Source organism: Zootoca vivipara, chromosome 3, assembly GCF_965207765.1.
Source record: "Zootoca vivipara chromosome 3, rZooViv2.hap1.1, whole genome shotgun sequence".
Lineage (NCBI taxonomy): Eukaryota > Metazoa > Chordata > Lepidosauria > Squamata > Lacertidae > Zootoca > Zootoca vivipara.
Window position 1 is genome coordinate 108,989,643 of NC_142586.1, and position 23,111 is coordinate 109,012,753.

Below are 23,111 nucleotides of genomic sequence, written 5' to 3' on the forward strand. Positions count from 1 at the left end.
CATTGTGTTTGTTTGTATAAATAGTTCACTTTAACATCTGTTCCTCCAGCGCATATCATTTTTGTGAAAGAAAAGACCCGGAGCCAAATTCTGCTTTTGATTCATAAACACTTGTTCTAAGGCAAACCAGTGGGGGATCCAAGGGCACGTCAGCAAAGCCATCTTCCAAGATTTGGGCTATTGATTTTTCTTTTCTTTTTAATTTTCTGGCTTCAAGAGAGAGAGGGGGGGTGAGGGAGGGAAGGAGAGCCTTTCTATCTAATTATATTAAATAGTGGTTTAAATGGTCCTAATCGAGACAAGCTGTATGAAATAGCTGTAGTTCTTTTCTTGGTATTCATAGAGGCAGCACCAACCTCATTTACCAACAAACACGTCACTCTCAAATTAAGTTACCATTAATGGAATGCTCTCGTGGGGTTTATTTTATGAATCAGAATATAAACATGTTGGATGGAATCCTTTCCCTAGAAAAACCACTGCCCAAACCACCATTGATTTCCACGGACCTCAAGCTTCTTCTGCCCTGGCCAAAGGATTCGAGAGGCTCAAATACAATGCTTTTTACATAACAGTTGATAAATAAGCAACAATGTGTTATAGCACAGTCCAGCACAGCCTGCGAATGTCCAAAATATATGCTACTTCCTATATTATGTAGTACAAGTGTGCCTTGCAACAAAATCATAGAATCAAAGAATTGGAAAGTTGGAAGGGATCCTAAGGGTCATCTAGTCCAACCTCCTGCAATGTAGGGATCTCAACTAAAGCATCCATGACAGATGGCCATCTAACCTCTGCTTAAAAACCTCCAAGGAAGGAGAGTCCACCACCTCTCGTGGGAGTCTCTTCCACTGTTGAACAGCCCCCACCACCAGAAAGTTCTTCCTGATGTTTAGTCGTAATCTCCTTTCTTGTAACTGAAGCCATTGGTTCGGATCCTATCCTCCAGAGCTGGAGAAAACAAGCTTGCTCCACCCTCCGTGTGACAGTCCTTTAGATATTTGAAGATGGCTATCATATCTCCTGTCATTCTCCTATTATCCAGGCTATACATACTCAAGTCCCTCAACTGTTTCTCCTAAGACTTGGCTTCCAGGCCCTTGATCATCTTGGTTACCCTCTTCTGCAGTAGATCCTCACCACATTAACAGGAATTCTCCTGCTCAAGGTTCTAGCCAGCCAGCAGTGCCTCCCTGGGATAGTGAAGAGCTTTAACTAGCTTTGGCTGATTAGCCAGCTGCATCCCTACTTAGAGATAGTCTACTCCAGGTATCCCCAGACTGCGGCCCTCCAGATGTTTTGGCCTACAACTCCCATGATCCCTAGCTAAGAGGACCAGTGTTCAGGGATGGTGGGAATTGTAGTCTAAAACATCTGGACGGCCGAAGTTTGGGGATGCCTGGTCTACTCTGATAACCTCCGGCTTAAACTTAGGGTTGCCAGACTCAATAGAGGACAGGACTTCTGTGCCTTTAATTTCCCTGCTCTCGTTTGAGCCTGGAAACCTTACAGAGAAACCAGCAGACCCTTTGCTTGGAAATTAAACAAAGGGTCTGCTGGTTTTTCTTTAAGGTTTCCAGACTCAAAAGAGAGCAGGGCAATTAAAGGCACAGAAGTCCTGTCCTCTATTGAGTCTGGCAACCCTACTTAGAGTATTAATATATGTGGGTTGCCTCTGAAGGAAGTTTGGAAGTGAAACTTGTTTAGAATGCAGCTGCTAGGCTGGTAACTGGGACTAGGGGCTGTGAGCATATTAGGCCAGTGTTTTGCCAACATGCACTAGGATGCAGGTGGCGCTGTGGGTTAAACCACAGAGCCTAGGGCTTGCTGATCAGAAGGTGGGCGGTTCGAATCCCTGCGACGGGGTGAGCTCCCGTTGCTCGGTCCCAGCTCCTGCCAACCTAGCAGTTCGAAAGCACGTCAAAGTGCAAGTAGATAAATAGGTACCACTCTGACGGGAAGGTAAACGGCGTTTCCGTGCGCTGCTCTGGTTCGCCAGAAGCGGCTTTGTCATGCTGGCCACATGACCTGGAAGCTGTACGCCGGCTCCCTCGGCCAATAACGCGAGATGAGCGCCGCAACCCCAGAGTCGGTCACGACTGGACCTAATGGTCAGGGGTCTTTTACCTTTACTGGCAAACTGGTCCATTTCTGGGGTCGATTCAAAATGCGTTTAAAAATGCATAGCTTTATCCTGCATAGGAACCTAGGCAGCTGCCTGATACCAAGGTAGACCTGGAGATGCTGGGAGTTAAACCTGCGACTTTCTGCTTGACCGGCAAGATGCTCTACCACTGAGCTACAATCTAAACATATCCTAAATATGTGCTCTGAGGAAGATGTGCTTTCAGATAAATTCAACAATGCATCTTTTGCGAGAAGAATTATGTTTAAAGTACGTATTTAGATACAAATTTTCATGCGGATTTAAAAAAGGAGGAATTTGCAGGCTAAGGCAGGAATACGACAAACTGACTTCAGAATGGGCAGGTGCCAAAACTGACCGAGAGCAAAAATAAGCTGACCCAGTTCTTACTACAACCTCATCCCTTTCTTCTGAATTACCTTCTCTGATATAAGTCACTAAAGCTACATTACTTGCCCTTCCTGTTATTCTCTACTACACAGCAGGGGCAAACAGATAAGCACAAGTCCCCCCCCCTGCTTCAATTTTGCTGGCATAAGTCCATGTTTCGTGCTGATTTTTTTTTAAAAAAGAATGCATGACAACTCCACATTTATTACATGCATTTTTGTACATATTCCCATACCCTCCAACTCCCGGTAAAAAAAATCTGGGATCAGCAGCAACGCGGCACCGGACGTCGCTTCTACGCATGTCTGGACATGCATAGAAGCGACTTCCGGTGCCCAGACATGGGCAGAGCTGCACCTGAAATCGGTTCTGCACATGTCCAGACATGCGCAGAAGGAGCCTCCCTGGCAGGTAGGAAATCCGGGGGATTTACGGGATTTTTCTCTATTCGGGATAACAGTGGGAAACGGGTTTAAATACGGGGGTTTCCCACGAAAAACGGGATACTTGGCAGCTATGCATATTCCCCACCACTCACCTAAAAAAAAAATATCCAATGCACTTTCTCCTAAAACACATATTTGAATATGCATTTCAATTGTGTTTTTTGGGTGTGCATGTTTATGCGCACCAAAATGGCATTGCAAAATCTGGATAAGGGTGCAATATCGACCAGTTTTCTTCCAATCAACAACTGAGTTCAGGATGGTTGAACTGGGCCAATCTGGTGTGGAAAGGGGGCCAAATGAATCCCACCCCCACCCCTGACACAGGGATGTAAAGTTCGGCATAAGATGACTTCCTTACCTTGGCACACATTGTGATCGCTGGCTTCAAACCCGGCCGCACACTGTATCCCTGGGACAGTCCTCCGAGCTATGGCATTGCCGTTTCGGCCATTAGGTGCAGGCGCGGGTTCAGGCGCAGGTTGCTCTTGACCGTTGTTGACAATAATCTGAGCCGTTCTGGGCAGGCAGAGGTATCCTCCGAAGTGGTTCACACATTTCATCCCACCTTTGCATGCATCGTGCACAATTTCACACTCGTCGATATCTGCAGTCGGAAACAGGACAAAGGTGAGCACCAAAACAGCAGCATCCTCCTGCCTCGGATGCAGGCAAGTGTCTCAGGCAGGCAGCAGGTTTGAGAATGTTATCAGCATTTCCACGTGGAAAGGTAGGGGAAGAGGCAGGGGCGGCCTGTCCTAGCAGTTCGAAAGCACGTCAAAGTGCAAGTAGATAAATAGGTACCACTCTGACGGGAAGGTAAACGGCGTTTCTGTGCACTGCTCTGGTTCGCCATGTAATGAGAAACGGGAAACTGCTCCTCCACTCACTGCCACACCCTTGCTTACTGGGGTTGCACGACTACAGCTTCTGCCAATTATTTTTTCATTGATTTTCCAAATTATTATATGTAAAACCAAATTAATTCAATCTAATATTCCCAAAACCGGTTTCCTGCTCTCATTACAAGACATGTCCAAGATGTACTCCCACTGCTGCATCAGTTTTCACTAGTTTGTCTCTAGTTGACATCATTTCACAATTGCCAGTAATATTTTCGATCAGCTGCCCCTTTACAGTGACTACGGCAGGGGTCAGCAAACTTTTCCAGCAGGGGGCCGGTCCACTGTCCCTCAGACCTTGTGGGGGGGCCGGACTATATTTGGAAAAAAAATATAATTGAACGAATTTCTATGCCCCACAAATAACCCAGAGATGCATTTTAAATAAAAGAGCACATTCTGCTCATGTAAAAACACGCTGATTCCCAGACCATCTGCGGGCTGGATTTAGAAGGCGATTGGGCCGGATCTGGCCCCCGGGCCTTAGTTTGCCTACCTGTGGACTTCAGCTTCTGGCAAGAACTTGGGAGAGGTCTGTAAGATATTGCCAGAACCTGGATGCTGTAATATTTTTCCTTGCTGCTGCTGCAGGAGCAGCAGTGGGTAGGCAGGACACCACGGGAGATGTGAGAAGTGGCGGCGGCAGCAAGATCTCGCGAGAGTTCCGCAAAATCTCACGAGATATTGCCATAAGCTGCTGCCGCTGCTTCACTTTAATTCTCCGGCGGCAGCGACAGGGGTGGGCAGAGTTTCCGCAGCAGCACTGGCCACTCCCCTGTGTCAGGGACTGGGCAGAGGAGGAAGTGTGAAGACCGCCTCCTCATCCTGACCCTTCCAGGGAGGAGGAAGAGGAAGACAGTATAGATTTACAACAAGGATTTGAGGGAGGTCACAGCTCAGAAGCAGATGAGGAGGGAAAGTTGGGAAATCATGGGAGAGCCAGAGCAACACCCGGCTGACACGTCACTAGAAAGCATCCCAGACCCTCCATCTCCCAGAAACCGGCATGCCTTAAAAGTAGGAGAGCAAAGAGCTCAAAGACAGAGGGCATGTAGCAGCACTCGTAGAGGAGATGAGGAAGTGGGAGAGACAGGGGTGGGGGTGGAGATTCACTTGGGACAATGCCATTATCCAAGAGGCTGGGTTCTATAGCCTCTCTCTGTAAAGACTGAAATAAAAAAAGGACGGTAAGAAACTTTCCCTCGTCTTTATACTTTCCTGGGCAACCAGCCAGGAGCTGCTGACAGCATCCTGACACCCTTGGATCCTCGGTCCACCTCATGGGGAGAGGGGAATTTAGATGTGTGAGAGGTACACAGCTAAGCCAATTGCATGTGCGATGCTCAACAATTATTGAGCTCTGCATTGCCCTCCTAAATGACTGCTGTCCATGCTGTCGAATGGGAATGTTCCATGATGCACACTGTAAAGATAATGGGTGCTTTAAATGAATGGTGTGAATGTGACTATGACCCAACAAGCTCTGAAGAGCACTGCGTTGGCTGTCCCTGCAGTAAATGGATCATTCTCACTGCCCCAGAAGGAAATATCAGTGATGAAGAATGCAAATCTGTGTTGTAGAGGAAACCGATACAGTGGGTGCGATTCCAAAAACCCGGATATGGCCACAATGTTTGCGCTCCTTCCCATGCCTTCCCCATAGTCTCTGCACTGGAAAAGACTATGGAGAAAATTCCACTACGCAGACGGAATTCTCATTAGTTCAAGCTCAGGATTCCTTTTAGCAGATATAAATACATCAATGTGGAGCTTGCTACGGTTTACTGTACCTTTGCATCGCTGTACGACGGGATCCCATTCGTAACCATCTGTGCATTGCTGCATGTAAAACAAAGAAAACCAATTAACACAATCAAAATGAAAATATGGATTAATGTACTTTCTGCTGTTAAGATCAGGCCCCAGTTTTATGGAGCTCTCAGGAAAGAGACGCGCCTCTCTCCCCAGTCCTCACATTACTTTTTACAATTGCAGATCTATCGTCACTGAGGCCCTCCTGAGTTAGGATAACATTAGGGGAGGGGAATCAGTTTGCAAATTGGAAAATGTTCTGATGCCCTAGAGGGTGATCTAATTTAGTATGTTCTTTAATTTGTGTTCAGTGAACAAAACTTAAAAAGTTCCCACTGCCAAGCTTGCGCAACATTGTATTTGCAATCCCCATCCATTCATTGTTGCAATGAACTTATGAAACAAAAACATTTTCCACAGGAAAATAAAGCACTATATTTCCCCCCATGACACATCACTGGAGGGATTGCTGAGGCCATACCTGCACCGTCCAATCAAAACATTCCCTAGCTTGAGTAGGAAGCTTCTAACTGCAAGTACAATATTAGCACATTGGGCAGCATAAGTCTAACCAACGTTTGACCCAACTTACTATTACTGAAGGGACGCGGGTGGCGCTGTGGGTTAAACCACAGAGCCTAGGGCTTGCCGATCAGAAGGTCGGCGGTTCGAATCCCCACGACGGGGTGAGCTCCTGTTGCTCGGTCCCAGCTCCTGCCCACCTAGCAGTTCAAAAGCACGTCAAAGTGCAAGAGATAAATAGGTACCGCTCCAGCGGGAAGGTAAACGGCATTTCCGTGCGCTGTTCTGTTTTGCCAAAGCAGTTTTGTCATGCTGGCCACATGACCCGGAAGCTGTACGCCAGCTCCCTCAGCCAATAATGCGAGATGAGCACTGCAACCCCAGAGTCGGTCACGACTGGACCTAATGGTCAGGGGCCCCTTTACCTTTACTATTACTGAATGTGCAAAGGGACATAAATGGGACATTTGGAACATTCCAAATGGGACTCCTTCCAAATGGGACTCCTTGGAACATTCAAATGGTAGATTTGCAGTCTCTGAAGCCATATTGTCAATCAACAGGTAAGTCGCAGAAAACACTGGGCTGGCATAAGACATCTTGACATCGAAAGGGAAAAACCAAGCAGTACCCTTCCTGTCTCTCGAAATGTAGCATTTTAGCTAAATAACTGACAATATTCATCATCAGGTTTAACTGATGAGAGAGAGAGAGAGAGAGAGAGAGAGAGAGAGAGAGAGAGAGAGAGAGAGAGAGAGAGAGAGAGAGAGAGGCATACAGATATTGTTGCAGGTTGGGGGGGGGTTCAGTCTGCACAATACCTCCCTTCCTAATCCTTGGGGTCCTGTCCCTGGTAGAGGTAAAAGCTGATGGAACAATCCTTTGCTAACTAGGCAATTGTAAGACAATGGCTGTAACTTGTCACTTAAGCACCCAAATCAGTCCCTTTGACTAGGAAACAGAGAGTTTAGCATCATGAACAGCATCCCCCCCCCCCCGCAAAAAAAAATATGACCTGGGCTGCAGCTAAGTGAAATAGCCAGAGGAGTTGTATGTGAGCTCAGCTGAGAGCAGGATGAAGGCTGAGAAGCTGAGAAGCTGAGACAGACCCATGCTTGATTTTTATACTAGAATACAATAAGGGAGAAGAAAGACCTTTTGGGGTATCAATGCTGTGAGTCAGTCTATCTATCATCTATCTATCTATCTATCTATCTATCTATCTATCTATCTATCTATCTATCTATCTATCTATCATCTATCTATCATCTATCTTCATCATCATCTTCCTTCCTTCCTTCCTTCCTTCCTTCCTTCCTTCCTTCCTTCCTTCCTTCCTTCCTTCCTTCCTTCCTTCCTTCCTTCCTTCCTTCTTCTTTGGCGATCACTCGTAGCCGAGTAAGATTCATCTTTCTTTCTTTCTTTCTTTCTTTCTTTCTTTCTTTCTTTCTTTCTTTCTTTCTTTCTTTCTTTCTTTCTTTCTTTCTTTCTTTCTTTCTTTCTAATCTATCTCAGGCTTGCCTCTTTTTCCAGGACTCGCCCTCTTTTTCATGGGTAGAGTTGTCCTAGTGATCCATAGTTAAAAGTAGAAGTCGGCAAATGTGCCCTCTTTTTTGCTCTTCAAAATACGGCAACTCTATCACGCCTGCCATACTAAGCACAGTGTTTACATAGTGCTACTACTGATGTCAGGGAGCGAGTGAGAGGAACCCTCGAGTTAATAAATCAGCTTGTCATGGCGAGCCAAATCCACCCCTGCCGTAACTTGGTAGGCACTCACGGCGTTTGCTCCAGCTAAGAATCTGTCTCAGCATGTTGACGCCCGTGTTGCTCAATGCACTGGGCTGTGGCGGGTTGTTTTGAGTAGCTATGTTACTCAAGGAGCTTAAATCGGCGGCAGAAACTAACTCCCCCCCCTTCATTTATTCACAGGTGATGCTAGAAGTCTGCCAAATCTAGCAGCGAGCTGGAAGGGAACGGGCCTTGAGTGTAACAAGGGGGCAAGAGGGCAGCTAATTGCATTACAACCCCAGCTCTCCAAAGGAATGACAGCATCTTCGGGCTGAGGCAACTGGAGTTACTATAGCTATAAAAAGACCTCCAAGCCCCAGAGGAAAAAACAGCAAAACTTACTGAATCTCCCCAATGCCCGTTTAATGCACAACAAAAAATCACGCCCAGTTAACAACCCAACGGGGAGCACTTCGCAGATGACTTATCCTCAAGAAATCCCATTAACTTCAGTGTGATTGCTCCACTGTGGACGATCAGCAAAATCAGGAACACAGGAAGCTGCCTTGCACTGAGTCAGAACATGTCAGCCTTAACCCGGTACAAGCGACAACCAGTTGATGTGCGGGGAGCTCCATGGAGAAGGAGGTAGTTCTCGATATGGGGATGAAGGACCTGCGGCCCACCTGAGGTTGTTAAGACTTCATTTCCCATCACACCCGACCACGGGCAATGCCAGCTGGGGTTGATGGGAGTTGGAGTCCAGCAGTATCCAGAGACCCACAGCTTCCCCATCCCTGTCTCAAGATATCGCAGGAGGAGAGAGGCAAAAGCAACAAATGATGAATGTGAGACTGAATATTCATGCGGTAGGCTGGGGAAAGAGACGAAGGTGTTCAGCAAAAGGCTCCATGCATGATTATGGAAGATCGCAGGGTCAGCCTCAGGCACCTCAAGTTTAAAAGAGGATTGGGCAGAGGTCTTTTTCAGCAGGAACTCAGGAACCTTTTAAAAATTAAATACTTACTATTCTTTTTTTTTTGGTCTTGGAACGGGTATACACCCAACGCCTGAGCCAAAAATCCATCTATATCTGTAATCAATAAAGTTGTGGCCATTTCTAGTCTAGATCACTGTCTGCTTGAATTTATTAATCACATCTTAAATTTAGCCACTGCCTGGGGCGGAGGTGGCATTGTGACTGGGACCAGAACTAGCTAACTAGCTAACTAGCTAACCAGCTAACTAGCTAACTAGCTAACCAGCTAACCAGCTAGCTAGCTAACTAACTTCAACACCTTTTTCTCACAAAAAAGGCACTGGGATTGGGTAACTGTTGATGGGGAGGACCCTGTGGAACCACTGCCAATAATAAAAAAGGTGTTACTAGGTTATATGGCCTAATTGACATCTGCTGCAGTGTAAGAGGGTGTTCTGAGGAAGGATTTGAAGGAAGAGAAGCTGGGAATGGTACCATGAATAATGTTCTGCGCTGGAGTTCCAAGAAAAGGGGGAAAGCAGGTGTGCTTTGACAGCTGAAGAACATCTAAACCAGGAACACCCAACAAAGGCACCCTCCAGATTCTACTGTGAACCGCCCTGAGACCTCCGAGTATAGGGCGGTATATAAATCATAGCTGCCTAGTCTCCCGTATTCCCTGGGAAACGCCCGTTTTTCCAGCCGTTCCCAGCTGGAAAAACGGATTTTTTTTGTCCCCCCCCCCCGGTTTACTTACCAGCCGGGGGAGGCTCCTTCTGCGCATGTCTGGAGTCTCTGGACATGCGCAGAAGCGATTTCTGGCGCGGCGGCCATTTTGGAACTGGGCGGAGCAGGCTCGGAAGCGACTTCCAATGCTGCTCTGCCCAGTTCCAAAATGGCGGCAGCGCTACTTCCGGTCTGCCGATCCCTTATTTTTCCGGCAGGAACTTGGCAGGTATGATATAAATTCAATAAGCAAATAAATAAATAAATAAATAATACATAAATAAATTACAAATAGATAAATAAATAAATATTGCATTCCAACTCCCATCAGCACCACCCAGCACGGCCAATAGCCAGGGATAATGGGAGTTGTGGTCCATCAACACCTGCAAGGCCACAGGTTCCCCTTCCCTGCAATATGAGGATGCATTTAACTTTTAACTTCGTGTGTAGTTTGGCCCCCAGATAAATTCTGGTGCTATTAACTTCTGTAGGATTGCTTTGAAAGCCCTGCAGTAGATAACATTTCCCTCTCTCTCTCTCTCTCTCTCTCTCTCTCTCTCTCTCTCTCTCTCCTTTACCGTGTATGTGATGGTTTCGTCTCCTTCCTGTGCATGAACTGTAGCGAGCATCAATGCAGCGAGGACAGGGAACAGCACCATCATGGATCTTAAAAGAAAGGAAAAGCACAGTTTAAAAACATCATCATCATCATCATCATCATCATCATCATCATCATTGGTAGATGACAGGCAGGCACTCCTGATAGCAAGAAACTGAGAAAGGAGGCCTAGCAGATGCCTGGGTTTCACTGCAGGATCAAACCTGTCTCTGGGATGTACAACTTCAGAGCAGTGCTTGGACTAGTTCACTTTAACATTCACTGAATTAGTTCACTGAAAGACACCTAAAAGTAATCTCCCATAATTGCTGGGTGACCTATATGCGAATTAAATCTTTTTGGGAACAGAACTTCCAACGATTTATAATTCAACTTCATTTTCTTATATGTGTTCTTTTTAACCAGGCATTTAAATAAAACAACACACAAATATGGAAGATCTCCTCTCTTCAGCAGAATAAAATTTCAAAAAGGTAAGGTAAAACACTTGGTTATAGGTTGTGCACACATAAACATATTTTTAAAATGTTCTGTAAGATGAGATGCACACTACAGAGAAATATTAAGAATGCACTCCTATGTTCTGCTTATAGGCCAAATGCGAGTTAAAAGTGAGAACCCTTTAGATCAACTGGTCAGACGCGTTTCAGCATAAAGTCCTCTTCAGCAGCCAAACACATGCACCTGTGATGGGAATGATTTACCTTAACTTTGTATTTTTGGAATTTAAAACTAAAAAAAACAGAAATGCTTCGCAGAGCGACAAAGATCTGTAACTGTACCCTAGGAGAGAAGATGGGGAAATTACCTGATGAGAGAGGGCAGAACTGAGCCCTGGGACAAATAGGAGAGTGTTGCTTGTAGTTTAGTGATGCTCCAAGCTTGTAGCTGTACCTTTCTGGAACTGAGGAGGGGAAGGCAACAACACAGACGTTATAATAACCGTGAATTGTCCCTAATGTAAAAGCCGCTGTTCTCTAGTGACAGATTGTTTTCTGTTTAAAACTTCATTGTCCAAATTGCTCAGGTCAGTTCAAAACGTTCCCATGTTTTTGTCCCAGCGAGGCTGCAATCTCATGTACATTTTACATGGGGCTAATCTCCACTGACCACAATAAAGGACTTCTAAATAAACATGCATAGGTCCATACTGTGTAAGTGTTTAAAAGCAGGCCCACTTCAGCAGACAGCACTGCCTAGCCAACCTCTGGGATAGCTTCTTTGCAACCCTTATCTTACTCTTAAACACCCTCTGCCCACAGCAAGAGGCAGCAATCACCTCTCAGCCCTAGCGATTTGCACTACTGAATGCATTTGCCAGCTCTGCTGAGTTGATTCATCGATTGAACCGAATCAATTTCCCTGCACATAGAAAACTAGGGTGTCAGGGAGAAGGGTAGACTAGAATCATAGAATCATAGAATCGTAGAGTTGGAAGAGACCACAAGGGCCATCCAGTCCAACCCCCTGCCAAGCAGGAAACACCATCAAAGCATTCTTGACATATGCCTGTCAAGCCTCTGCTTAAAGACCTCCAAAGAAGGAGACTCCACCACACTCCTTGGTAGCAAATTCCACTGCCGAACAGCTCTTACTGTCAGGAAGTTCTTCCTAAGAAGAGGGGTGGGGATCCCATGGCCACCAGATGTTGTTGAACTGCAACATCTTCCGCATGAAGGGGTGTTGCAAGCATACAGATCCCAAGGAGGGAGGGGGTTCTGATTGGCTGAGGACCCCCTCAATCCTTGCATTGTACAGCACAAGGCATTTGTGCTAATATGGCCTCTTCACAGACATGCTTAAAGGTCAACCAGCGGGGATCATGGACTTGAATTCTTTCCATGCACAAGAAGGTTTGAATGAAGGCTCCATATTATAAGTGTCACCAAACTGCTTTCTTCTCTCAAAAATAGGGGAAGATAATTAGGATGGTGTGAGCTGAGGGATGTTTCAAGAAGCACATGCAAATGAGATTTTTTTTTGGGGGGGGATATCCCCTTGTGATGGATAGCGTGAGATTCTTAATTTCAAGGTTCCAGCCCCACATTGGGCAAAATATTCTTGCATTGCAGATGACCCTCGTGGTCCCTTCCAACTCTAAAATTCTATGATTCTATGGGATGCCTCAGGGCGAACACATCCTACAGAAGAAACCGCCTTCTCCCATCCAACTCAGCATGGAAGCATGGGAACCTGCTTCCCTATGATGCAAGTTCGTGTCCTGTAAACAAAGCAACCACATTGGCAAGGCTAACTGTATGGGCTTCCCCTCTCCTGGATAACTGCCCTTCCACCTGGACCTGCACCAACTGGCCACTGCAAATGACGGCACAATGAAGAAAACAGCTCCTGCCCCACTGTTGGGGTTATGTGTGGCACAAGGGCCTATATACAACCAGACACCCCCACTATATGGAACAGCTATGCAAGGCTTCCACTGCTCTCTACTGTTTCCACTGAAACAACTTTTTAATTCTTAAAAGCTGTTCCAGGTCGATTAGATGGCTTCGTTTTAATCTGTGCTGGCGCTTAATACTGATTTTTATTGCTGGCCTTAAATTGACTTGCTGTTGGTTTCACCTTATTTCAGAGGTTGGTTCCGTTTTTGGATTTTTGTTTGTGGGGAAGGGCATTTTACAGAAATGAAACGGCAGCAAGGGAACATACAAAATGAGAACATCCAGTAACCTGGCCACCACATAAGAATCTCAGTCTTCAGAATGGCCATCTGAATCCACCCGAAAGAAAAAAACTTAAAGAACTTTTGTATCTGTAAGACTGTAGGCAAATTCTCTTCCTGCTCAATGTACACTTAAGGCCAGATCCAACGACACCATGTGCTATTCTCAGAAGCTGCTACATGCCCCCCCCCTCCAAAGTGCTCGAGATCCCAGATTCTATTCCCCACTTCCATACCCTCCAACATGTCTCCGATGCAAATAGGGACATCCCATTCCATAATGATAATTTTACTATTTATACCCCCCACATCTTATGGGGTTTCCGCAGCCACTCTGGGCAGCTTCCAACATATATAAAAACCATAATTAAACATTTTTTAAAAACTTCCCTGTACAGGATTGCCTTCAGACGGTTCGGGGGTCAGATAACTCCACACCTTCCGGATTGGAAAATAAGGGATCAGCAGCGGCGCGGCACCGGAAGTCACTTCTGTGCATGTCCAGACATGCGCAGAAGCGACTTCCGGTGCCGGGCTGCCCGTGTCCGCATGTCTGGGCACCGGAAGTCGCTTGTGCGCATGTCCAGAGGCGATTTCCGGCAGCACTAGCGGCAAGCCAAGTGAGAAAGCAGCCAGTCAGGAGCCAGGACATTTATGCAGCTGAGGAGCCTCCCTGGCCGGCAGGAGCTGCTTTCTTATAAATCTGGGGGATTTATGGGATATTTTGCAATTCGGGATAACAGTGGGAAACGGATTTAAATACGGGGATTTCCCACGAAAAACGGGAGGGTTGACAGCTATGCTCCATACCCTCCATCATTTCTCCAATGAAAATAGGGACATCCTAAGGAGAAGTGGGACATTCCATGATCAAACCAGAAACTGGGACGGCTTCTCTAAATTACGGGTGTCCCTGGAAAATAGGGACACTTGGAGGGTTTGCATTTCTCCAAGTGGGACGGAAATGTCCCCTCTTTCTGAAACCTTGGAGAGACACTGCCAATATTGCCAGTAGGCAATTCTGATCTAGATGGAACTGTGTTCTGACTCAGTCCAAGGTAGATCCCCATGTTCTTATATGTCACTATTGAATTTGCAAGAGAGGAGGAGCTGTTCCTCCTCTCTCCACTCCAGCAATGTGCTGGTCCACATTCCCCAGCCTAAGTTGCTCCTGAGCCCGATGGTGGTGGGAACGGAGGGAGAGAGAGGAGGAGGAGGGTACCGGGGCCTCTTGCGTCCTCTTCCCAGAGTGGCCAACCACAGATGCAATATATAGGAAGTGTAGGAAGCTACCCTATAATCTTCTCTAAACAGCCATCAGCGACCACATAGGATTTTCCCATCAGAAAAGGAATGAGAAGCTGCCTGGTCTTGGTGAGAAAGAGGCTGATGGCAGATTTGGCCTTTTGCTATGTAACCACCTGCAACGATCAGGAACAGACCCTTATTATGGGCCAGATATTACATTTATAGCAACTAAGCTGGCTCCAGGTTTAAGGGGAAGCTGGGCAAAATGTCTCATTTTGGGGGGGACTTTAGGCAGTGGCAGCAGTGCTGTGCTGAGCAGCTGGGAGCCGCCATGTTAATTTCCCATAATGCCCCTGATGTTGCATCTTTCTGGGGCATTGTGGGAGATGAACATGGTGACTCCCAGTTGCTTTCAAAAAGGGCTTTGCAGCATCAGCAGCTGCCCAAGGCTGCCATATGTTAACACCCCTAAGGTATTTTGAGTGTACACGAGGTGGCAAACCCAGGCCAGCCTCTGCGTAATGTGTGAAAGGGCTCTAAAAAGCGACACAAGAAATCCAGCCTCCGCACCACAGAACCTAGGCATCACCTTAACTCTCCATCTTCCTGAAATCACAGGACAGCACCTGCCCTTCTTTACCAGCATAATGATATGAACCATCGAACCCACGTTGCATTCAACTGAACCTCGTGACTCACTTCAGCTGTGACTATTGAACAAGGTCATCCACACAAACATGAATTCCACTCTTATCTCTTGACCTCATGTGCAGAGAACGTCCCGTTTAAAAAGTGTTGAGCCTGCAGTGGTGGGAGTTTTGACACAAAACCTTTGAGCATCAATGCACGAGGCATCTTATGCCAGGCATGTCCAACAGGTAAATTGTGATCTACTGGTAGATCACTGGACATCTGTGGTAGATCACCGGTAGATCAGTGGCTCCCCCCAAAGAAGCTAAAAAAAAAATCGGCTGCCCTAAAAAAACTCAACATCTTTGCCCTCCACCCCTAAAATGACCTGAACCACCCAAAACTGGGCTTTCCTTCCTAAAAAAAATATATCTTAATGTCAATGTTGCTTTCCTCCTCCCTAAAGAAGTTCAACAACTTTGACCTGAACCCCCCAAAACAGGGCTTTCCTTCCTAAAAAAGCTCAACAACTTTGACCTGAACCCCCCAAAAGGGGGTAGATCACTGCCAGTTTTTTAAGTCTGTGAGTAGATCGCAGTCTCTTGGAGGTTGGCCACCCTTGACATATGCCATATCAACTCGTGGTACCACGATGCCACGAAATGACGATGGTGTACATGTGAACATAAGCATACGGTATTGTGTGTGTGTGTGTGTGTGTGTGTGTGTGTGTGTGTGTGTGTATCAGTCTATCAACTATATGTAAGTTGCTTGCAGACTTTCGGGTGACAATCAACTCGTAAATTTAATAAATGAAAAGTAACTCAAATAGAAAGCATAAGTATATGCCAATAAAGGTGTTGAATTGAATAGAAAGCATAAGAAGGTGGGAGAGCTTTGTGCTTAGAAATAAAGTATTGGTTTTGTATTGTGGAGAAGAGTGACCCGCGAGTAACAATAAGTCCCCTGTTCAAATCTCACCTGCAATAGACACAACTTGTAGGCTGGGATAGCTCAGTCAGTAGAGCATGAGACTCTTAATCTCAGGATTATGGGTTCGAGCCCAGCGTTGGAGAAAATATTCCTGCATCACAGGGGGTGGAAAAGATGACCCTCGTGGTCCCTTCCAACTTTACAAGTCTATGATTCTACGATCACACATTAGAAACATAATACATAATACATATCTGTACTGCAGCATCTACAGCTGGTTCACACCCACATCGTCCTGAAATGCATCTCTAAAACCCTGAACTGCCCCACTAGCATATGGCAATTTTTGCTTTCTTCCATCTTCAACCTTGGACAGAAGCAAAGGGAACAACGAAAGAATGCTTTCTCCTTTCTTGTGACAATCTGTAGGGGAGTTACTCCCCAATATTTTATTTTCTCTATACTTTAAGTGTTCAAAGAAAGAAACAATAATAATACTGGCCTACATTACAGGGGTGTTGTAAGGACTATCACAATAAGGTATGTGAAAAGCTTTGGGCAGTATCCGGTGCACTTGTCCTGTCTGCACAAGGATTTGCACTCGTGCAACAGACCTTTTCCCTTCCCTCCTCCTCCTCCTGTGTGGGTCCATGCCCCCTCCAAATCTGCTCCAGAAGTTTGGGGGAGCCCCAGAACTATGGGTCGGAACATCCTTGCATTGCCAGAATGATTCATGTAGTGCTGCTTCGAAACCAACCCTTCAAATTCAGCTACAGTGTATAAATTGTAAGTATACTTATGTGAAAGTTGCCAGAGGTCCCTTCTGCTACGCTTTCTGTTTCCACAAAACACAGGGGCTTGAGAATTCCTTTACTGGATCAGATCAAGGTGTACAAAATCCAGTGGACATGTTTCTTATTTCAGCCCCATTTCAGTTCTAGCGTATTCTACAAAACAAAGCCCCTCAGGCTCGTTATCAAGTGTCTTCTCTTAGGCAATGCATCTTCTAGTTCCAGCACAATATATCTCATTCAGGCCCCTGAATGAGATGATGGCAAGTGGTTAATTTCAAGGTCAATCGACGACCTGGATGCAAAGTGCAATCCAGCTAGGATTGGTGGGCTTACAGTGGCCTAAATTCAGAATGCGGCATAATGCTGGTCCTTAACCGTCCTATGTTTGAGGATGAATATCAGGTTGGTCCAAAAGCTTGTGAGAAAGTCAGGCAAAGTGACATCCATTTCATTGGCCCAACTCAGACCGGGATGCAGTGTGTGTGTGTGTGTGTGTGTGTGTGTAAATCTGTGGCCCTCCAGATGTTGCTGGACCCCAGCTCCCATCAGCCCTGGCCAGCATGGGAGTTGTAGTCCAACGAGATCTGGAGGGCTACAGGTTCGCCATCTCTGATGTAGCAACTAGCAGCTATTTTTGCAGGACACACCCAACTCTCTTTCTCACCCCCACCCGTTCACCCCATTCATACACCATCCATTCATTCTCACTCAAACATCCCGTGCCTCCATTCAAACACATGCAAGGACGAACCCCATTGATACATGATCCGTTCTCCGCACACTCTTTCTCTTACACCTCCCCCCTCTCGCATACACCACACCCTACCTATCTAGGTCCCCCACATTTCCTCCCCTGCTTTTCTCCCCCACCTCTATAAATTTAAAGCAGGTACAAAGGCTGTGGAACCCCCTACCCCCAATTGCTGCCAACTGGAATGCAGAGCTATCCAGCCCAATAGTCTGCCTCAAGGTTATGTGGCTGCATAACTACCAACTACTTCAACCAGCTACTTCATCAAGAACTGGTGTCTCTGTGTGTGGAATGTATGGGCACAGAAAGAAATGCAAAATCTTAGGATCACAGCATTGTAGGGACCCTGAAGATCATCCAGTCCAACCCCCTGCAATGAAGGAATATGCAGCCATTCTATACGGGGATTGAACCTGCAACCTCGGCGTATAACAGCACCATGCTCTAACCAACCCCCTGGATTTACTGATTTTATTTATTCTATTACCACATCCATATGCCACTTTCCCTCCAAGGAGCTGAAGGTGGCACATGCCGTTCTCCCCTTTCCCCCATTTTATTCTCACAATGGCCCTGCGAGGTAGGCTGGGCTGGGAGGGCGTGACTGGTCCAAGATTAGCCTGCCTGAGTGGGGGTTTGAACAGGTGTCTCCCCAATCCCAGTCCAACACCCTGACCACCCTGCGCCACTCTGGCTCTCAACTACCAGCCAGCTGCCTTATTTTAAGAAAGGTATCCTTTGTTAAGTCCAGAAACCTCCCCTCGCCCTGGAGAATAAAGTTCCAGGTTGCCCTTTTGGATATTATTATTTTTTGTATGGCATTGCCTAGTCACCTCTCACTATTCTGATCAATTGCAGTGGTGGACTTTGGGCTCTCAACTTGAGAGCCTCTCGCTCTCCGTTTTACAGCATTGTTGTGGCGCCCCCTGCAGTGTGGCACCCAGTGCGGCCAAAGCGGTTGCGCTACCCTAAAACCGCCTCTGTCTACTACCCCAAACAGACTGGACCCGAAACACATTTGGGTTTCAGAAACTGAAGTCCTGTGAAATTCAAGGAGAGTTAACTCCCAAAATATGATGTTTAAGGACCACAGAGTTCCCACTGCCTGTTCAGTTAAAGGTTTCCACTCCATCAGGGCAGCCTACATGTGAGCGGAAGCCTTTAATTGAACAGGCAGTGGAGCTTCCTTCTGAGTTGCTATTCCTTAGGTTTGCACAGCCAGACAAGGAGTTCAGAGCACTCCCTCCCTCCTTCCCAATTGCTTCTCTCTCTCTCTATAATCTCATGTTACCTCCTGGGCTCGTTAGGGAGGAAGGGCAGGATATAAATTTAATAAATGTAAAAGCAAACGATTGCTTTTCTCCCCACACCAACCTAAAACTGTTATTCCCCCTGGACTAGAAAACTTTCCCTAATGAGGGTGGCGCCCCAATAAGTCCTACGCGTTGAAAACAATACCCTTAAATCACTCAAGTTTTCCAGAGGGTCTAATAATCGGACTGAGTGGGAGACACGACCCACAAACCACCCCAAGGGGGGGGGATCCCCTACACTCCGCTTGCAAGATTGCAAACTGCATCTACTTCGGCGCGCGGAAGATCCTTGCATTGATCCATTTGCACCCGCCAATCTCGGTGCGCCAGAAACTTTCCTTTGCAAGAATCTGCCCACGCGAATCTGAATCCTAATCCGGGCGCGCCTTACCTGCACAGCCGCAAGAACGCGATGCCCCTCTTTGAAGACCGCAGTTTAGGTGAGGAGGAAGAGGTGGACTCCCTTCCTGAAGCGAGCCAGGCTGCAAGTTTGCAGAGAGAGAGAGAAGTTGGAGAGAGCTGATGAAAGCTCCCTCCCAACGTCAGGTTAGCCCTGCGCCTTCGCTGCGCTCCGTTCACAGATGAAGCGTGTTCCCCCCACCGCCTCCCTTAGCAAAGATCTTGGACAAACTTCCCTGCTACTGTTTGCATCCATTGGACGCCCCCTACCGATCTTCCGCTGACTTGACCCTTTCTAAGAAGAGCCTGATGTCGAAACACAGGGCGGAGAGGTCGCGCGGCGCAAACCCAGATTTATTATTTCTCTGTTTCATATTTTGTTTTGCACTTCGCACTTCTTCTTTCTATGGAAGGCGCTGCTCAGTAAAGGGGTTCCTTTTCAGGGCGCGTTCCAGAAGGGTAGCCCTGCCTGCCGTGGTCTCTTTCATAGAATCATAGAACTGTAGAGTTGGAAGGGACCCCGAGGGCCATCTAGTCCAACCCCACCCACCCCCGCCACCCCGAAACGCAGCGAAGAGTTTGTGGCACCTTAAAAGACCGGGCACATTTATTAGCGAGGCACAAGCTCCAAAGCTTCATTTCTCTGTTTCGCAAAATGTATACATCGCTTGATTGCAAAAGCGACTGCAAGAAAACTCAAAGCGATTTAGATTGGGCAATAAAATTATCAATGAAAACTACTGCATGCACTGAAAAAAATTAAACCCGCCGTAAAGTTAAAACAGGTTGAAATATACATGGACGTTCTACATGTCTAGGTAAGCTTGTCTAAACAAAAATGGTAGCAGGTGCCAAAAGAATGCACCTGCCTGGTTTCCATTGGCAGGGCAGTGCTAGATTTTTTATTATTATTATTATTATTATTATTATTATTATTAAAATTTGTATACCTCCCTATACTCCAAGGTTTCAGGTCAGCTCACAGGATTAAACCCTGTGGAGACCCCAAGGCAGTTGAAATCTGGGGAGGAGGAGGGCTTGCAAATTATCTTCCAATATGTTTTTGATTTCACCAACCAACAATTGTAATAAACCAATTTTATTACACAGTATTACTTCAATCCATTGTCGCAGGGCCCCTAAAAGGAGTGGGTGGGGCCCATAGACCAGTGGGTACTCTGCCTATTTGGTAATCCGGCACTGTGGCAGGGAGTTCCAAAGTTTAGGTGCTGTCATAGTAAAATATTGCTTTCTTGTTGTTGTTGTTTAGTCGTTTAGTCGTGTCCGACTCTTCGTGACCCCATGGACCAGAGCACGCCAGGCACTCCTGTCTTCCACTGCCTCCCACAGTTTGGTCAAACTCATGTTGGTAGCTTCGAGAACACTGTCCAACCATCTCGTCCTCTGTTGTCCCCTTCTCCCAGTGCCCTCAATCTTTCCCAACATCAGGATCTTTTCCAAGGATTCTTCTCTTCTCATGAGGTGGCCAAAGTATTGGAGCCTCAGCTTCACGATTACACATGCGGATTGGGTATTGTATTACAGTATGTGGCACATGCAACAATGACAGTTCCGCCCCTTGAAGAGGTCAAGTAGGCATATATAGGGGTAAGGCGATCTTGCAGCAAAACCGGTCCCAAGTTGTTACGGGCTTTATGGGCTCATCTTGAACTTGGCTAGGTAGAAAATCAGCAGCCTGTGCCGATCTCTGGGTGCAGGTGTTATATTTTGTCATCAATCTTGTTCAGTCTCCGTAAGTTGTCCGTCAGTCACGGAGCTGTATTGCTGTTCGATTGCTTCAGAAAATAAATAAAATGCATTTTTCCCTAGCACTGTTTGAGGTTCAACAGATTCTTGGGCTGGAAATTGGAAGCCCGAAACAGTTCTTAGCAGTCAAGTTTTGCATTAAGTGGAACATGATGAATCTAAAAAGATTGGTTATGCCCTCCCCCTTCCCCCCCTTCCTTGTAAAATGTCTGGCATTTAATAAACATGGAAACTTTGTGCCTAACTGACTATGGCATCAGCCACAAGCGCCAACTCCCTGAGGCCCTGGATGCCCGAGCACCAGCGGCAGAGCTCATGCTCTGGCACCGGGGGGTGGAGAGCAGGCAGGGGCAGGGCTGGCGTGTGTCCTGGGGGTATGGCGCGCGTGGGGGGGGGAGCCGCGATGGCACCCCACCAGGTTTGCGCTGCTGGGGGCAGTGTGCTCCCCCAACACTCCTCTGCCTCTGCCAGTGCCAAGCACCCACAGAATTCCCCATGAAGGAGCCGGGCACCTACAAATTTCAGTGCCAGGGCTATGGTACCCACGGCCCCGGGCACCCGCAATCGCAGGGCCAAGTTGGCACTCCTGGCATCATCATTAAAGCTTATGCCACAAACTAAACACATTCTGTCTTTAAACTGCAAGTGCAAAAGCAAAAGCTGCATATAAACTTTATGAAATAAATAAAATAAAATAAGCTAAGCGTGAACACTTGTGTCACACTCCATGTGCCGAGTCTTGAAAGTGCCACAAACCTACCTGCTGCAACAGACCACAGGGCTAACCTTCTGGAAAATATGGTATCTGAAGAAGTGTGCATGCACACGAAAGCTCATACCAAAATAAAAACTTAGTTGGTCTTTAAGGTGCTACTGGAGGAATTTTTTTATTTTGTTTCGACTCAGACCAACACGGCTACCTACCTGTAACTAGAACTTCTGGAAAATGGTCTGGAACTGAACCATTTCAGTAGCTTAGCACCTACCCCTTTCCAAAAAAGAACAAATTGCAAAATAAAGAAGATAAACAAATCTGGATTTGCACCATATGACCTCTCCTACCCTGTCTTTCAACATCAGCTTATTGACCAAAAGGGTCAAGTCAGTAGAAGATTGGTAGGGAGCGTTCAATGGACAGTTGTAAAACTTAAGTTTGGGTTTGGGCACAAATGGCAAAATAAAATAAAATAAAATCTGGTAAGGAATAAAATGCTGTAACAATTGATCAGGTGAGCAGAGTAGAATGTGGAGGGCATGATCCAGCAAACACATGTTAGGTTTAGAAGCAATTGAGTTTCATCAGCAGAAACTGGTTGAGAAACTTACACATAGAGACCAAGACTTAAACAAATGCTTGGTTTAATGGAGAAAGTAAAAATAACAAAAATTAAATTAAGCTTGCACAAAATACCCACACAACCAAACCACCCACCTAGAGCACACTGGGAAAACGCCCAGCACAGAGGCAACACACAACACCCCTGATATACCCTGCATCATCAGCTTCACAGCAACACCTGTAGAGCTGCTCCACAGCTGCAGAACTCCAATCACTAGATCTTTCCTGACTCTTAAAGGTACAGTGAAACAATAATGACACTTTTACACAATCATTCAACAACACATAGCACTTTTTCAAAGCTGGATGTCCTTCCAATGGGAGTTTTCAGCCCTTGCTTAAATTTCCATCTTTGAATCCACAGGGCTTGAAACTGTGGCTGAATTGTGACCACAGCAGTCTCAGAAGAAGGGTATAGAATAGATTTTCTTAGGATGCGCACTGGCTTGGGAGGAAGTGGGATTTACTTCTGAGTAAATATGTGTAGGGTGCACTGCTAAAGTAAAAACAAAGAAACGAAACCCTGCTATACGACGATTCAGTTGTTCATTTTGGTGACATCTATCCAGATCAGATACACACTTGGGCCCATCTGCACCCTGTGTTTAAAGTAGGATCTCATAGATCTCTCATAGAATCATAGAGTTGGAAGGGACCCTGAGGACCCACTGAAATGCAGGAATATGCAGCTGTCCAGGGATCGAACCTGCAGCCTTGGCATTGCCAGCACCATGCCCTATCGAGCTATCATGCCACGTTTTCCTCCTCCTCCTCCTCCTCCTCCTCCTCCTCCTCCTCCTCCTCCTCCTCCTCCTCCTCTTCTTCTTCTTCTTCTTCTTCTTCTTCTTCTTCTTCTTCTTCTTCAATCACTTGTAGCTGAGTAAGATTGTCTCCCATGAATACCGTCTTAACAGTGAGTCCATAAGTGATTGTCGAGGCCAATTCTGGATCCACACGTCCTTCCACAGTGGGGACATA

At 46.4% G+C, this 23,111-nt stretch overlaps 1 protein-coding gene across 2 annotated transcripts in view; it reads right to left on the minus strand.

Annotated features, from left to right (window-relative positions):
* EFEMP1 (EGF-like fibulin extracellular matrix protein 1) overlaps positions 1-19,285 on the minus strand; it is a 57,182-nt gene extending 37,897 nt beyond the window's left edge. The window contains exons 1-5 of one of the 2 annotated variants that reach the window (XM_035110936.3): positions 19,020-19,285; positions 11,088-11,183; positions 10,239-10,326; positions 5,678-5,726; positions 3,347-3,592 (exon numbers count right to left, since the gene is read on the minus strand). In XM_035110936.3, coding sequence (XP_034966827.2) covers positions 3,347-3,592; positions 5,678-5,726; positions 10,239-10,322 — 379 coding nt within the window. In that variant the 5' untranslated portion in view covers positions 10,323-10,326; positions 11,088-11,183; positions 19,020-19,285. The remainder of the gene's footprint in view (positions 1-3,346; positions 3,593-5,677; positions 5,727-10,238; positions 10,327-11,087; positions 11,184-19,019) is intronic. The other variant, XM_035110937.3, reaches the window with a different exon arrangement.
* Positions 19,286-23,111: the final 3,826 nt, after the last annotated feature.